An 18203-nucleotide genomic window follows, 5' to 3' on the forward strand; every position below is an offset into this window, starting at 1 on the left:
TGCAGACAGGGGTCTGAGCTGTCCCCACACGCTGACAGCGAGGGCCGCACCCCAGACCCCAACCCCAAGGAACAAGTTTGACCCCCTCTACCAGTCCCCACCCTGGCACCCATCCCTTTGGAGGCCTTAGCAATCCTCCCGCTGATAACCAGAAGAAAGCAGCTAAAGTAAAAACGTCACCGTCTGCTCTCAAGGGACTGGGGCTTTGATGGTTGAGTGGGAACTGGAAGTGTTTGTGGCCTGTGGGAGGACCGGAGGGGTGGGAAGGAAGGTCTCGCTTAATTGAGAAGGTCACCACGCATGGCGAGGCCATAAACTGCCGTGGAGGGGGCAGCATCCTCCGGGGCGATGCGCGGGGACGGGCAGGGCCGCGCCGAGGAGCGCTGGGGGGGGAAATTGGCTTCGGCTCGCAACGGCTCCTGAAGATCTGAGCAGATCTTCACGTGCACGGGGAGGTTCTGTGGGAAAATGCTATCGGGCCCGGCAGAGCCGCGGCAGGAAGGAAATTCCCCCAGCAGAGACGGCCATCGGCGCGAGGGCTCAGCCGTGCCGAGTTCAGGGGACTTCATAAATAACTCGGCCGTCCCCAGGGAGTCATTGCTAAGGTCGCTATTTTTTCCCTTGAACTTTCCAGCTGAAGGAAGCAATAGCAGAAGCAATGGCACAGATTTGGCCGGAGATCAACTGTACTGACAACAGTGATAGAATTTAACTCAGAAGAAAAGCCCTTTGTGTTTGCTGGAGTTACCACCAGATGGGCTGAGCAGCCCAAGCAGCAACGCGGGGTCCTGCTCGAGAAGTATCCCACGTGTGCCAAATAATGAGAGATGAAACTCGCCGGCAGATATAACCCAGAGTAACTAATTCCACCGCTCAGACCGAGTTAAAAATGCAGGGCACACGCCAGGCGCCCATTAAAAATTAAAATGTTAAATTGTATTCTTCAACAAACTGCTGGGATTCAGAGTAAGAAACAGCCCTGATTAAAGATTAAGGACGGAGAGCCCATAAAACACTAATTACCACTGTACTTACAGTGAATTTGGCCTGTTGGGTTTAATTACTTCTAGTTCAAGATCACTTGAGTTGAGGCTGGGCTGGGGAGCGCTGCTGGAGTTGAGGAAGCTGTTTACGTTTGACGAGATGACGGATTCCAGGCTGGAGTTGATGATACTGTTCCTGTTCTCCTCTGAAAAAACACCAAAACCCCAGAATCACCAGCCGTCACACAGCTGCCACTGCTCACGAAAGCAAAGAGCGTCTGTCTCCTGCCCCAGAAGACAGGCAGTTAGTTTACAGTCATGTTTTCTAGATATTATAAATTAAGAAATACCAGGAACTCTTTTTTTTTTCCCTTAAGGTGCAGCTACATTTTAAATTAATGCAATTTTTAGTAAGAAAATATTCATTTTTCTCGAGGCATTAATATTTTATATTCCCAAAGACATCCGAAGCACCGCACAACCTGAAAAAAATCAAAATGCAAACGACGTAGAGGAATGGATTTCTCCGTGACTGAAATCAGCTGCCAAGGGAGTGTGCACGTGTGTGACAGAGCAGGGCAACATTTCAGAACCAGAAAAGGACAGATCCCTCAGTTAAAGTTTATCTCAGCAAAAAATGCTTCAGGGGCTTTCTTAGAGTTTCTTGTTTTCCTTGATCATACCCTGTTAAGAGATTTCCCCCTTATTTGTGTAACTTCAGCAGTGAGGAGTGAAAATATTATGCATCCCAAAGCGACACCCGCAGCATGGGCTCCCTCCTCAGCTCTACGCCGAATTACCTAAACTCATATTAATTCATTTTCATAAGATGCTTTTTCTGTACAAGCAGTAATTGTGAGAAGCAATTATCACTGATGGCTCAGAAAGCAGCCCTGTTGCAGAGAACTGCTACTTCTGTGGTGATGTTTTCCTGAAAGACGGGCACCTGCTGGAAAACACAGTGAGTCCTACCTCAATGAGAAATCTTTCAAAAATTATTTTTCCAGTGCACACTAATGTGATCAAATTACTACCAAAAAACACATAGTAACAGGGAATCCTTATTCTCAATCCCTTTGAGCTGTACACCTCTGCTTGTGTGAGAAGGAGAACGTGTGCTACTACTCATCCATATCCTGCACGTTTCAAGAAGGATAAAGGAGTGCAAGAGGAACTCCTGGGCTCTATGAAAAGCTAATCCTGAACACAGAGCAGAAAGAAACCGCCTACATTTCTGTAACCCAGCCTGGCATCAGCATTGCCTGGGCGCCGAGGAGCACGGCGTTGGGGCAACCCTTTGCCACCTCTTCAAAGAGAAAAGCAACGTTAGCAAAAGGTTTGTCCTCACACTCCTCCGTGGGAGCTGCTGCATTGTGCTGGTACCTGGACAAAATCAGCGCCTCATGGCAGTGAGACAGGGCTAAAACTGGGTTTAGCTCAGGTTGAGCTTATCTTCCAGAGATTAGCCAAAGCCAAGGATGTGTTAATTATGTTGATACATGTCAACACATTCCTGAAATTGCATTTCCTTTATCTCCACTAAGCCGCCAAGGGAACAAGCAGCACACACACTTCTCTGTCCCCTCCTTTGCTCCTCCAGTGTGCTCAGTTGGATCCCTGAGCCCGTGGAGTGTGGTCTGACACCACGTCTTCCTATTTCCAAACATGTTTCTGCCCAAGGCTGGAGTCCGACAATAAGCTCCGTAAGCCGAGCGAATCGGTGTCAATCGCCTGCCTAATCTCAGCGCTAGCTACCAGCCAATATTGAATTAAAGCCCCTATCAGCCAAGGAACTGGGAAGTATTTCATCCAAAGAGGAAGGGAGATGAACGGCAGGATCTGAAACTCTAGCTTTATTTTATTTCCTCTTCTTTAAAAGGCTGATACTGTATTTTGCTTCATGTTTTCAAAAGCTTATGCAAAGGATTCTTTGCTGTGAGATTTAATTTGCTCTTACAGCTCCGAGAGCAGGACTGCCCATCAGCTAAAGCGTGTCCCTCTCCGTCACGCCCAAGGCAGAACAGGCTCTTTGCAAACCGCCGGCACAGCCGGGTGCAGGGGGGTCACCGACACCCCCCTCGCAGCACAGCCCCAGCCCCTGCCTGCAGCTCCTCTCTGCCGGCACCGTGGCCCAGCTCCCACCGGCGAGAGCTACCGTTAACAAACCAGACCAGTCCCTTCTCTCCACGACCCCTAGAACTACCTTATGGAAAGGAGGGGCTTCAGGGGGAGCTGGACAGAATCAATCAGGTTGGAAGAGCCCTCTGGGATCATCGAGTCCAACCGTTGCCCTGATACCACCATGTCAACTAGACCAGGGCACTAAGTGCCATGGCCAGGCTTTTCTTAAACCCCTCCAGAGATGGTGACTCCACCACCTCCCTGGGCAGCCCCTTCCAATGGCTAATGACCCTTGCTGAGAAGAAATGCTTCCTAATGTCCAACCTGAACCTCCCCTGGCCAATCTTGAGGCTGTGTCCTCTTGTCCTATCGCACGTTGTTTGCAATTCTCCCTTTGCTAAACAACCACCTCTCCTCCAAACTGCTCAGCCTGCCTCAGGTCCCTCTCCTCGAGCTCAAGAACCAGCAACACGTTGAAGCCAGTCTGAGTTTTCACCACTTACCCAAACCCTTGTGAATCTCAAAGTAAAGCGAGTCAAGCAGAGCTGCAGGAGCCTGCCCGAGCCTCCGGCTCCCCCGGGCTCCGCTCCAGCCAACGCCACACCTCGCCAGAGAGCAGAGCAGCAGCTTCTGGCTGATAACCCGATCTAGGGCACTTCGCTAGCAGTTATCCCCAGAGACCACAGAAGTGATGACAAAAGCTCTCTGCAGAACAAAACACGGGCCAAGAACCAAAACGCCGCTTATAGTGAAGAACTGACAGGGAACGATATGGTGTGTTTGCTGCGTTAACGACACTTGTTTCACAATACCCCCTCAGCTCCTGGGTCAATCGTGGACAAAAATGTGAATGTTCAACAACGAAATAATCACTGTAATTACCTAATCTGCTCTCTTGCATGATACTGGCTGTTGAACATTGTAATTTTTGACTTACACACAGCATTGTATGATGAATTTTAGTGAAAATTTTAGGAAGATATTTGACTTCGATGAATAGATTTCAAGTGACAGAAAAGCCACTGTCCCACTTAACTTCTTTTTATGGTTAAATTGCTCTCAGTCTTAAAAAATGTGCACTCTGTTTCCATTTTGAATGTGTTTAGCTTCAATTTCCAGCTATTCGATCTTCTTATATCTTTGTTTCACAGATGAACGACTCCTGCAGCATGCCTTCAGCGTTCCCCTTGTGCTCGGGGCTCCTCTGAGCCGCCTTTACCCCTTCCAGTACATATTTTGAGGCACGAGACCCAAAGTGACCACGTACTCCAGAGCTCCCCGGAGCTGCTGTCCAAGCCCTCAGCTGACACGTGCAGCAGGGATGGCAAACACCAAATAAAATGGTAGTGGCTTCCCATAGACACAGGGGATTACAGACTGTCAGGAGGAAAACTGAGAAAACATTGCTTTGTGTGAGACTAAATAAATGCAGAAATGAATAAATGAACTCAGTTCCTCTTCTAGGATGGTACATGAAGGCTCCAGCAGCCGGGCGACTCCAGAGTCTCACAAGCAACTGCCTAGTTAGCAGCAAATAAATGACTTAGGCTGAAATTTTTCAAAAGCAGCTTCTGATATGTGAGGCTCCACCGAGAGTCGTGTGATACACTATCTCCAGAGCACGCCTCGGTGCTACCCCTGCTTCCTTAAACCCACGTGTATCGCCGTGACATCCTCCGAAACGAGAGTGCCTGAGAATTAACGGTAACTCAAGCAGAGACAGACGAGCCCACGTGTTTTGAGAGTCAGCAAAGGCCACGGCAACCCCTCTGTCCGCCACGGCAGAGCTGGGAACTGGGCTGTAACGTGAAGCAACAGCCTGAGCAGACACATTTCTGCTGCTCCACGAGCGGGGACGGGGCACTGGCTCTTTCACCTAAATATCTGGAGCATCAATTAGTGACAGAAACGGAAGATGATCTGCAACATTTTTAAACTGCCGTGGTACATAATCCTCAGAAAAATGCAGAACCTCCTGGCTGAGTTTTCATGTCTGTAAAAGGCAAAACGCCTGTGGGCATCCAAAAAGGGTTGTCTTCTGGAGACGCGGGCGGGCGTGCAGCACCCGGTGGCACCCCGCGTGCACCTCGGCAGCTGGTGACGGCGAGGACGGGGGCCGGGGAACCCGAGAAGGGGAATGCGCAGGGGCCCGTCAGGTGGGGAGGGGACAGCAACACTTTATACCGTGCTAATGCAGCCGCATCTCGAGCCCCTGGCTAAAGGCTCGGATGCCGAGCGATCATCACGCTCCCCACCCACGTCACAACGTAACCGAAGCCTGATCCTGTGACGGGAATAGGCTCTTCCATTGACACCAGTGAAGTGGCATGGGGATGGCAAGGGAATTACAACCCACTAGTCACGATTAGGGCAAAAACGTGGTCAAAGTGGGCAAGCCGGGAGCCGGGGCTCGGCACACTTACGCTTCTCGTTGGGCTGCGCCGCGTGGAAGAGCGTCAGCGGCCTCTCGCTGCAGGAGGGAGGCTTCGAGTCCGTGCTCTTCTTGCGAGATAACAGCAGCTGCGAGTTCGACGGCGGAGTCTCTGGCACCGTGTTAAAGATCTGTTAAAAATAATAAACAAGTTGTTCTTTGGCATCACCCCTTCGAAGAGAACAGCTGCCCACCTGCCTGGTCGGCACCGCTCCGCAGAGCAGTGCCTGAGGAAGACACGCGTTCACCAAGGCAACGTTTTGGGTCCAGTTTCCTAAATCCCACATTCCCGTCCTGTCTGCACTCCTTTTCCCCATTCTTCACCCAAGATGCACGTTGTAAGGTGGGAAGAACCCCGACAACTTGGCACTCTGCTGAGCTCTCGGGGGTGCGTGGTGCCCCGGCAGGCGATGGCCAGAGTGCCCCGGGTACAACACATCGGGGTGTCCCCACGCACGCTCCCCCGCACCCACTGACACCACCCAGCTTGGGAAAGTCTGCGACTTCCAGCCACAGCTGTCAGAAAACTGAGTAATCACATTTTTCTCGAGGGGATGGAATTTTAGAACCGCACGAACCTAAAGAGCAGCGGGTTTGTTTGTTGTTGGTATTTGGCGATTTATTGTTTCTTTACTGGAAGCCCAGGCTCAGCCAACAGCAGCGCTGCCTCAAGCAGCTCTCCCAAGGTCTCCCTTCGCTAGGGTGTATCGAACACCGTCCCGGGGAGTGCCAACAGAGCAGTGCATTGCCGAGGCAGCTCACTGCCAGGGTGACTCCTCTGGAGCAGGCAGCCACCGCCACTGGTCACAGAATCACAGAATCAGTCAGGTTGGAAGAGCCCTCTGGGATCATCGAGTCCAACCATTGCCCTAACACCACCATGGCAACTAGACCAGGGCACTAAGTGCCATGTCCAGGCTTTTCTTAAACCCCTCCAGAGATGGTGACTCCACCACCTCCCTGGGCAGCCCCTTCCAATGCCTAATGACCCTTGCTGAGAAGAAATGTTTCCTAATGTCCAACCTGAACCTCCCCTGGCCAAGCTTGAGGCTGTGTCCTCTTGTCCTACAAGAGAAGATATATATGCTCTTAAATTACAAACTCCGCGACTAAAACCCGCCTCAGCTTGTAAGGAGGCTGCATTTTCAAACGCAGCTGGAACATCATTATGAAACAATTCTGCTAACAAGCTTCAGCGCCTGGTACCTTACACACCCCAACTTACCATAACCAACTTGGTATTTCAGTTAAAACACCTCATCAGCCCAAACACCCGCAGCACCGAGGGTCCCCACCACACCCTCGTGCCCGTGCCCCGCAACCGTGCTCGTGCAGGCAGGAGGCAGCCTGTGCCCGGCAGCACACGCGCCCCATGGGCTCCGCTGCCTTGGCAGAGGTGCCGTTATCACGTACCAGGAAACGGCACGGATCTCTTCAGCAGCGAAGGAAACCAGCACTGCTGGACCCAACCCTCCTACTCCATCTCCCTCAGCCCAGAGACTGCTTGCACAAACCCCCCCACGCTTCTTCACAGGAAAGTTCCTTGGGTTTGTTTCATTTTTTAGTTTAACAAGATGTGCTCCTCACCGCGCAAACCTGTGTTACGGTTCTCCCAGTCACAGAGTCCAATTAACGGGGAGGGAGAGACAGTTTAACAGCCAGAGTGGGTGAGAGGCAGCCGGGATCCACAAATCACATTTACAGCCTGATGCAAGCGGCAATCCCGCGGCTCCACGCCGCCTTCTCCCGTCTGCAAAACGGCAACGACCCGGCGGCACCTTGTCTCGGATGGTCGCTAACAGGCTTTTTTTAACATCCCTCCCACCTCTGAATGCCACACATCCAGGTGCCGCTGCACCCTTTATCTGCGCCAGGGCCGGGATGGTGTCCCCTCCGTCAGAGCCTCCTTCCCTCCCCGCTCCCCAGCACACGCTGGGGGATCTCCTCGTGCTCGGCGCTAATTACTCCACGATGCCCATTTTCTTACACAGAAGTTGAAAACCAGAGAGGTCGGGCACCCTGCCTGAATCATGGATGTGAGATAACAGCACCCACCGGTCCCCCCGGCTCTGCATAACGCCCTGCATAAACTAGTCATCAACACTGGCTGCGTTACACTTCACCTGCTCAATCTTCGGTCTAGAGGGAACGTCATCAAGACAGTAAATCGATCTCTTAATTTTGTAACGCTTCAGAGCAGCGGCCTTCTCCAGAGAGCTACAAAAATTGAAGCTTTGGAAAAGAACATGGACAGACACCTGCAACTGGCAGGTGTAATAGTATTTCAATATTACTTTTGGCTAACTTTTAATTTTTACATCAGAACTACGGTGTTAAATGGCAATCCCTTGAGTAACGAGGCAGACAGCACAGCATCCTTCTTCTTTGCACAGGATGCACTCTTGGTTTGCCTCTCAAGGCAACATCCAGAGGAGAAAAATCATTTTATCCATTTAATCGTACATTGTTATTGTATAATTGTTATTTTATAACACATTACCTTACTGTATTGTATTCACAAACACACACAGCAAAGGCTGGGAATCTCTAATGGATAAATCTTGTTCAGCAGCAATGTGACGTGTCGTTGGTTCGTTGGGTACCACTGGGCAGCTGCTCCTGCCCGGCCTCTCCAGGGCTCCCGTTTGCTGCGCTGGAACATCTGGCAGGCAAACGGAGCCGTCGTCCCCTCCTCCCCCAGCCCTGATCCTACTCTCATCCCAACACTATTCCACGTTTCCAGAAGATCTGGTGTCAGTACAACCCACGGGAAACCACCCAACATGCAGCTGCAATCATAGAGACAACGCAAGGCCCGCGACACCTCGGTGCTCAGAGACCTTCGAGGATAACACGTCTGAGAAGCTTTAAAAAAGGTCTCGGAGTTTATTGCTGTTGTTTCGAGTATAACAAACAATTTGGATCCCAGGCCTGGAAACCTGTTAAATCTCCAGAAACAATTCAACTTTTTGGATCACACACAGGGTTTAATGGTCTGAGTCGGACGCTCTGGCAACGAAGAGCAAACCATAATTCACCAGTCGTTCCGGGAAGCTTCAGAAAGTCCCTGAAGTTTTGCTGACTACGATTCCACACTGCACATCGCTGCTGAGCCGCATCGCAAACACCTCGCACAGGGCACAGTGAGAGTTGATCAGTGAGATCATGGGCACCGTATCCTGCAGCATCCTTCTCTGATACTTTTATGGCTTTGGGATGAACGTTCTTCCCCAGGGATAACCTCAGGTGGAAGATGAGCCACATCTCAGGTGGGGTGACTGCAAACGCAGGTGGGCACTGACCGACCCTCCCTGAAACCCTCTCCACTGCCCCGGCAATCAGATAATCATCGAATCACAAACTGGTTTGGGTTGGAAGGGACCTTAAAGATCATCTAGTTCCAACCCCCCTGCCACAGGCAGGGACACCTTCCACTAGACCATAATCCTCCTGAAGCGACCACGTAACACACTGCCAGCAGTCACTGAGACCAAGAGATGTTATCACCAACGTTGCTTGCTTTTTTTTTTTTGGTACACAACAACACCAGCAGTTTTGACGGCAGAGGCATTCCACTCACCTGGGGGAAACACAGCGTCACACCAGACAGCTCCTGATTGCCAGGAACCATTCAAATCAATTACATTTTCCCCCTGAACGTACTTAATCACAAACAGTGTCTGTGAGTCACCGGTGTGAAACAACACAAAGCACCAGCAGCACAGGCACAGCGAGCTGCACGTTGCTAATCGCCGCCGGCAGCTCCTGCGGGCAGCCTGCAATGAGCTCAGATCAATTCAAATTAAGAAATACACTGAAACGAAGCAGTCCTAAAGCAGGAGCCGAACCGGCAGTAACGCTGCATTTAAGAGATCTTCCTCTCCCCGAGTCACCTCTTCCTATCTCCCTCCTGCCCAGGATCTGTTCCCGAGAGCCCTGTGGAATACACCCACCCCCAGAATTAACTGCGACGACTGTACATAACCAGCTTGCAGATTCCCCCTTCTGCTGGTGCCATAAATAACTTCTGAGGAGAGGGAACCATTGAAGTGCCGGGACACCCCGGGGCTGCAGCTGTACTGTGGCTGGGGAGCAGAGAGGAGCCCTGCAGCCCACCCAGAGAATCACAGAATCAATGAGGTTGGAAGAGCCCTCTGGGATCATCGAGTCCAACTGTTGCCCTGACACCACCATGGCAACTAGACCAGGGCACTAAGTGCCATGGCCAGGCTTTTCTTAAACCCCTCCTGAGATGGTGACTCCACCACCTCCCTGGGCAGCCCCTTCCAATGGCTAATGACCCTTGCTGAGAAGAAATGCTTCCTAATGTCCAACCTGAACCTCCCCTGGTGAAGCTTGAGGCTGTGTCCTCTTGTCCTAGCGCAGTTGCCTGGGAGAAGAGGCCGACTCCCACTGCGCTACAACCTCCCTTCAGGTAGTTGTAGACTGCACTAAGGTCACCTCTGAGCCTCCTCTTCTCCAGGCTAAACACCCCCAGCTCCCTCAGCTGCTCCTCTACGAGCAAAACCCCACACCGGAGCCGCGATGCCACGGTGCCACGGCAGCCCCGGCTGGGGCCGAGCCTCTACTTCTTTCTTTGCAGCCTGAATGCACAAATTACTTATTTCTTTTCAAGGAAAACCAGACAAACAAAAAATTGTAAACAGGGAACTGTTAGAATTTAGAAGAAAATGGCTTTTTTTTAGCGCTGCCATTTGCATGCAGCCCTGGGAGGTACAGCCAGCGCCATGGCCCCGCCGAGCCGCCTCCGCTCCACGGACACACAGAACATCCTCACGGCCGACACACACAAACGCATCATAATTTAGGAGATCAACGCTGTGGATAAAGCCAGTACTTGAATAAACACGGATTTAGCCAGAAAAGCGAGAAGCCAGCCTAGGTCTTCACCTCGCACCAGTTTCCTTCAGCGCTCACCTCTCTCGAAACTAAGGACAAATCCTCTTAAACAACGGAAAGGGGAAGGGAAGGGGATTTCTGTAGCGGAGACACGGACACGCCGACTCACACCGAGATGACCGTAAAAAAGGCTGGTTCCCAGCAGCGCTGGTTACGCAACCACAGCCAGAGAGACATCAGTTTGGAGCCTCCACGGCGCACGCCGAGCCGGGTCCATGGCCAGGAGGTGCCAGCTGTGGCCCTCCTTGGCCCTGCCACCGGCCACGGGGAGTCGGGGGGCCCTGGCAGAGGGGGCTGCGTTCACAAAGAGAGACAAATTCCTTTCCATAAATTAATTGCACTGCAAGAAGCCAGCGAAGCCGTTACCTTCTCGTGGTTTTCTATTAAAATTTCAATCACGATGTTCTGAAATTTGATGTCCATAATGGCAGCGACTGTTTCCTCTTGAGGTCGAAGCAGCGTTGGCCCAAATACCACACCCAGATTAGCAACAGTCATCAGGTTCTGCTTGTGATTATTTGCAACTCTGGAAAAAAAAAGAAAAAGAAAAAGAAAAAAAAAAAGTAGGTGATAGAAGGAATCTGCACGGAAACCCCCTCCCCGCCTCCTGGCTGGCACCAAGCTTACAACGCTGTTTACATTTTTTACCCTCCTGGTGAGCTCCTTGAAGGCTCAGCCATGTGGAAAAGTACAAATTTAACTGTTGTGTTACTAGAGACCTTCCAGCCCCAGCGAATTGGCTAATCCCACAAAACCCCAACGCTACGCTGGCCACCGAGTCTCATGTTGCAAACCCCTCCCAGGAAAACATCTTGAATCATTAATGCTTAAAACCCTTCTAAAAACAAATTGTTGGACCTCTGACACACGCTGCTCTCCAGCTGAATGAGTGACCTAATATGTTCCAAAACCCAACTCCTTCTCACCCATTTAAGCTCTCGCCTGTGCCAGAGGTCAGCCCCCTCCAGCCCGACCAGAACAGGCTGGAAGGAGAAGACCAGGCTTTACCCCCAGCCCCACGAGCACCCGCACGTGCCCCTCTCCACCCCGCTGAGGAATCCGCCCGACACGGACACCCGCTCCCCAGAGACCCTCCGACACTCGAGCCCCCTCCCTGTCACCCCCATCTATTTTTACGCTCACACGGATCGCAGCCCAGCGGGAGCAGATCGGCTCAGCAAGGTGCAGCAGCTCGCGCTGAGGACCTGGCACCAACGTGCCTTTGGGGCCACGGGCTTCAGCTGAGCCCCGCGCCGGAGCCACACAACGACACGTGCGCGGGTGACGCAAGGAGGACCTGCGGGGGAAGCCCGACAGCCCCGTCTCCACCACTCTTTCTTGTGGTTTTCTCCTGACCTCTTCAACCAGGAACTCGATGACTTCAGGCACTGCAATCACACACTTCAGCCTAAGGGGGTTTTAAGTGTCTTTTCCCTTTACTCCTTCCCTCCTGTTGGCCCTGGACAAACGCAGCAGGCTAGCACGCAGCGAGGCTGACACTCAGAGCTTGCTGGATTGCCCCAAGAAGTTATTGCCATGAGCTTTTATTGCTGTCTCAGGGCCAAGACACCACAGCGCTCATTTATGTGCACGCTCAGCTTATTTCGGCGCAGTCTAAACTAGGGCTGGCTTAAACGAGAAGATGCTTTCCGTCCTTTTTCATCCAAATCTCACTTGAACCAGCAAAGAGCTCTTCATTCCTCACCCCTGTATACAGCTCCTCAGGCAGCAGAAGAGGACCTCATCACCGAGGGGTGCTCGGGGGCTCAGAACTGCTGGCTTAGCTCCCCCCAACAGTTACTTGTCCCCTTGGGAGCTTGTGGGACCTCCCTCTTACCTGTAACTCCCCCCGCTGCCAGGAAGCTCTGAATATTTTATCACAAGCGTCTGAGAAATCTCCCGCGTCAGTAAACGGCAGCGCTGCGGGAGACGGGCTGCCCCATCATCGAGACATTTACAAATGCCAGCGACGTTTTTACATCGCAGCAACATCTCTATTTCACACGCTCCTATTTGGATTTTGAAAAACGCAGCTGTAATTCAAATAGTTTTGAAAAGTATTAATAAAATAATAATTTTAATGATCTTCTGTGGCTAGTAAAACAACGTTCATTTATAAAAAAACAACTGAATTCATCTAAGTCTTACAAAATTAGGTCCCTCCATTTCTCATTACCGTTACCATGTAATACATCGCTCTAATAAATTGCATTGTCACCGACTCATTACGGCCAGGCAGCTGTGCAGGGGCCCGTTAATTATTTCAGACTGAACTGTTAATGGCCTCCCAACCAGGAGCCGGCCCTGCAGCCCCAGCTCTGCCCGAGCAACACCCACGCACCCAGGCACGAGCGCTGGCCCTCGCCTCCGGCCCGTGGCCACCACCAAGCTCCTCTTTACCATGTTTGCTTTGAATTTGGGAAGTGTGGAAGCCACTTTGCAGCTGTGCTGGCCCGGTGGCACGGGAACACCTGATCCGTGCCACGGGGACCTCTCCAGCAGCAGTCCTCACCACGCTCGCTCGCTGAAGCTGTGCTACAAACCGTGATTCACCTTTCACACCCTTCAAATGCCACATCCATTATCCACATGATAATTTACTATAAATTAGACCTCTTCATCATCCTTTGTACCAGAAAATAATGCCGCAGTTTCTAAAGATGGGGTGTTCTCACCCCAAAGTGTGCTTAAGGCTGCTGCTTCCCGGCAGGCATTGTCAGCGCCAGTCCTGAGCTGCCCTTTAGAAGGTTTCCAAGTACCTGCTGCTTCTTTCTGGCTCTCAGTGCACTCTAATTTCACTAATGTTAATTTAGATGGGTCCTTTTTCAGTTCTCTCTCCACCCACGCTTTGCAGAAGTCACCTCCAGCATGAGCAGGAGGTGGGAATCAACCACCAATGGAGAAACGTGCAGAGCAACCTTCACTCCAGCTTGGTGCTTGCAACGTGCCGGGCTGTCACCAGCTTCTGGACTCTGGGCTGTTCCTCCTCCTCGAGGCACACGGTGGTTCCCACGTGTCTCCAGGATCAGCGTGGGACAGGGGGGTGTCTGCCCTCAGCCATGCCCCACCACCGAGCAGCCCCGCACAAGGACGTTGTTCCGTGCAGACCTGCCCCACGTGGTGCAAACCCAAGAGGTGGGAGACGGGCTGGCGCCCGCGAGCGCCCAGCCCAAGGAGCTGGAGCCCACACTGTGCCACATGAGGGGACACCCCAGGCCGGAGCCAAGGGCAGGTCGTGTCTCCTGGGGTGTCTGTGGACGCTGCTCCCTTCACATTCGCTTTCAGGCAAACAAAGGAGAACGGGAGCGGAGTAAATCCATGTTGTGTTAAATTAGATTACGCCTGGGTTGCTTAGATACTGTATAATCACCGGCACGACCAAACATAATTCAGTACAGAGCAATTGCAGAGCTTCAGTGCAGAGGAAGCACACGGGAGCAGTAAATACCCCTCTGTCACGCTGGCTTGCAGGCAGCATGGTGTGAGAGAGGAGCCGGGTGCTGCGGGCTGGGGCAGCACCACGCTGGCCCTCTGCTTTTACAGACACTGATGATGGAAGTTCCTTCAGCCTGGTCCACAGCTCATATTTATTTTCATGGAAATCCCATTAAAGAACTCCTCTGCTTCTCCAGGGCTTCCCCATGAGCACCTGGCTCTGCTCCCCACAGAACTCTTGCTTTCTGTGCCTGGAATCGCCCTGTGTATGTATTCCATATATAAAATACACATATATAAGCCTCAGCCACGGAGTGCTGTTACTGGTTCAAATAACTTCCCTGATTCAGAGAAAAATCTCTGAGAAAACAAACATCTGAGAGGGAACACAGGCAAAGTCTGGAGTGTTTCTATTTCCATGCTGGGGACAAACCTTTGAAAACAAAGTGCTTGTTACGGCTGTCCTAACAAGACCTTATAGGATGGAACACGACGCAGCTAATTCATATTGTTACAGGTAAAAATATATTTCATGTCTGCCACCACCATTAGAGCTTCTACTTCACAGGAAAAGCCAATCATGCCAGCAATCCCCAAAAATTATTTAGGCTGCTCTGGGTAGTTTGTTACAAATTAAACCCTTACATTTGCCTCTGGACAGGAACAAAAGGTGAAAAGCACAGGGAATGCAGAGAGCCCTGGGCGACAGAGTGTCCGTGGGCGCCCCATCCATCGGCGTGGGTCGGTGCGTGGAAGAGCTGGACTAACCCACGCTGGCACGACCCAGCTGTGGCAGCAGAAACCCTGCCTGGGGGGAGCACAGCTCGGGGCAGAGGCTCACCAAGGCTGCTGGGGTTTCAATCGGTGGCTTCATTCAAGGGGGACCCCACAGTCAGTGTCCCTGCGCCAGCAGGTCCCCCCATTTCCACCCATTTAATGTGGGACAGGGCAGGCAGCTGCTAGCGCACACAATCAGTGGTATTTATCCTATAAAACCTAATGAGTTCTGGGAAACGTTCCTGGGTGCGTTCAAGTCATCCCAGCACGTCGTTGAGTCTAATTGGGCTGCGGCTGATGAGCGTGTAGGAGGGGAGCGGGGCGAGGGCTGGGCTGGCCACCACGCCAGTGGCCCCCGCTGCTCGGCTTCGTGCCTCTCCGGGGGGCCGGAGGAGCTGTGCCCCGGGGCAGAGCGGCCCTGCAGGTCCCCTGGTACCCAAAACAGAGGCACACAACACCGAGTTCATCCAAAGCAAATTTGGGTCAGGAAAGAAACGGCTCAACTTTTAAAATGAGACTAATAACAATAAATCATGAAAATATTTCAAGGTACTCAAAGGAGATTTTTTAAAAAATCAAAGCTCCTCTGCTGCAATATCTGAAACAGAGGAGTTTGAACCTAGACCTCGACTAGATGTGTGGTTTAGTCCCTTGAAGATGGACGGAGGAGACGGGTCCAGGCTTGGCTGGGGATCGCTCCCAGCATCCTGGGAAAACTCAAAGGCATCTTGGCACCAGTGACTTTTATTCCCCTTCCTTCTGTTGAAAAAAGATTTGCCTAAAACCCATATAATTGGATTTGGTTTAGTCCTGGGTCTGTTCAGCACACAGAGCCATCTAGAGAAGCTCTCATTAACACGGCGAAGTCCCGCTCTGTCTGCGGGGATGGAGGAGCCACCACCAGGGACAGACACCAGCTAGTTATTGGAAATCTTTTGCTCACTCTAGATTCAATCTGTTCCTGTACATAGTTTCAGTTTCACGGTGATAAACAAAAAGAATCCAGATAATTACGTGCTATCAACAACCTCTATCCGACAACACAAAGTCCAAACACAAGCCCACAAGAATTCACGCTCGAGTAACGCAGGATGCGCCGTGCTTCTCCCGAAGACCCCGGCAGAGATGTTCAACCACAGAAACTCCACAGCAGACCCAGGACATGCCCCATTCCATGCTGCTAAATGACTGCTCTTGCCAGCATTGCCGATGTGAGCTTCAGTCCAATTTCAGACACCCGTTATCATACCTAGAGAGATGGCTCTCATGTGCGATGAAGACACAAGAGTCACAAAGAACCCGATAAGAGAGACGCTGCCGTCGCTGACGTGCATTCCTCTCCAGCTAAAGACGGGGGAGCCTTCAGAAAATGTAAGGACCTTTTGGAGAAGTGTGGAAGAAAAAGCCACCAGAAAATGCCAACGCGGGCTAAGGGGGTGAAAAGTTCATTTGCAGAAGTAGAACAAAACCTTTTGCTAATTCACACATTACAGGAAGCCAAGCCCAAAAAACACAGCAAACACCTACAGGCTTCTGTGTGTTTTCTTTTTTTTTTAAATTCTGCAGAATCTCACATTAAAAACAAAACCAGGAGAGTATGAGGGAGCCAGGGCTCGCGAGGGGGAGGGCGCACACCCAGCCCTGGGCTCCTCCAACAAAGCACAAGAGGGAGAGAGGAGGAGAGGGCAAGGGGACCTGCAGGGTTGGTGCTGCCCCCCGAGGCTCCGACACCTCCGGCTCCAGAGCGCGGGTGGTTCACACGGACACGCTGCATCACACCAGAGCTGCTCCTCCAGCACGGGCTGCCTCCTGCAGAAGGGCTTCAGCGGGGGGAGAGGATCCCTGAGCAGAGAGAATACCAGGCAAACCAGGGAACACACTCCCAGCGTCATCATTACCCCAGCCGCTAATTGCCAGCGCACGCCGTGCTGCTGCCGGGGAGCTGGTGTAACGCGCTCCGAACGCGAGCAGGAGGAAGGAGCTGAGCTACCGGCACGGTGTCAATAAGCCAGCGGATTATTTTGTGGTAGCAGAAGAAAAACAGACGCAGGCCATTTGCAAACACATCAAGACCATCTCAGAGACCTCCTGCGATGGCTGCGGGGGGTCTGAGCGTCCACCGACCACGTCCAAGTGCTGCCTCTGCCTTTGAAGGACCTGAAAACGCACAGGAGAAGGCACAGGGCAGGCTCCTTCCTCTCTGCAAAGCTCCCCGGTTACCAAGCTATGGTAAAGGTAAACTTATCTTCAGGAGCCTCATACAACAGCTGGGAAAGCAAGGGAGCCCTCACGGCACACACATGCAGATCTCATTCCCGGGGCAGCCCAGGAGGCAGCGTGGCCGCGCCGGAGGCTCTGCCAGGGCTGGACCTCCGTGGCCTTTGTCCTTCCCCAGAGCTGCAGGTGGTTCCAGTTAAACGCTGTAATTAAATTAGCCAGGCAAGCTGGGCGTGCTGAGATGTCAAACCAGTCTGCAGAGCCACCTCTCATCCACTGCCTGTCTCCAACGTTAAAAATACCCCAGGGTTTGCACGGAGGATGGAGGAGGGAGACTCGGAGGACGTCGCGCTGCCCTCCCGGAGCCGGGAGCACAAACGGGTCCCCAGCATGCTGCCAAAGCCACCACCTTCCCCTGCCCTCCCACACCCCTTCTCCTGCCCACCACGTTGCTGCTGCCTTGGTTGGCTTTTCTGTTCCAGACAACTGTCTATACCTGCTAATCATGGCAAAGCATTAGCACAAAAGAGACTTTAATTGATCTGAGTGGGCTTGGCTCCAACTGGGAAGAGGATGATTTAAAATAGTTGCTTAGAACTGTATTTTCTAAACCAAGGATGTTCTTGTTTGGTTTTGTTGTAGCCTAAACGCCGCAGCAGCACCCGTCCCAGCTCCCCAAGTACCAGGACTCGATGCTTCAAACCAAGACAAAAAGGAGATAAAACAGGAGGAGGAAAGGGAAAAAGAGGACGGCGAGAGCCGGAGCCAGGACAGACGAGCCCCAGGCAGGATTGTCCCAGCTCCGGGGAGGCAGAGCGTGCCTACGGGGAGTCCCCTCTCGTGTGACGTGTCTTCTGGCACCCGCAAGAGCACCCAGACCCTCTGGGTCACTCGAACCCCCGGGGATTCACCCGGGACCAGGCGGTGCCGCGATCCAAAGGGATCAGAAACAGGCGCCGGGCGAGAACCCGGCGTTTCTGAACGCGGGAGGATCGCTGCCTGGCCCGGCCACGCAAGGTCATGGAGCTCGCTCGCTGTTTGCCTTTGGCAGCCAAACCCGGCGAGGAGCATATGAGAGAAATGCATCTCAGAGGCCTCAGCGGCTAGTGGAAATTTCCAGAACGTCCTGGACAAGAATGACTTACTGGAAGTAATACATAAATCAAGCAAATGAATAGTTACCAGACAGCAGCATAAACAGCTGCCACGGGGATGAAATCAGACCTGCCGTGCCAAGAGGCGTCAGCCTCCTCGCGGCTGCACCTTCGGGGAGACACGGGAAAACAACCCAAGGGAAAGCGGGTTTGTGGGGCAGCGGC

The 18203-nt window shown here is 52.3% G+C and overlaps 1 protein-coding gene across 5 annotated transcripts in view; it reads right to left on the reverse strand.

Moving 5' to 3' along the window:
- The window catches only part of ARHGAP26 (Rho GTPase activating protein 26), a 113613-nt gene that overhangs the window by 24540 nt on the left and 70870 nt on the right, over positions 1-18203 (reverse strand). For all 5 annotated transcript variants that reach the window (XM_068409673.1, XM_068409675.1, XM_068409672.1 and 2 more), the window contains exons 18-20: positions 10822-10981; positions 5528-5666; positions 1036-1189 (exon numbers count right to left, since the gene is read on the reverse strand). In XM_068409673.1, the coding sequence (XP_068265774.1) occupies positions 1036-1189; positions 5528-5666; positions 10822-10981 (453 nt within the window). The remainder of the gene's footprint in view (positions 1-1035; positions 1190-5527; positions 5667-10821; positions 10982-18203) is intronic.

This window comes from Nyctibius grandis, chromosome 10, assembly GCF_013368605.1.
Source record: "Nyctibius grandis isolate bNycGra1 chromosome 10, bNycGra1.pri, whole genome shotgun sequence".
Taxonomy (NCBI): Eukaryota; Metazoa; Chordata; class Aves; order Nyctibiiformes; family Nyctibiidae; genus Nyctibius; species Nyctibius grandis.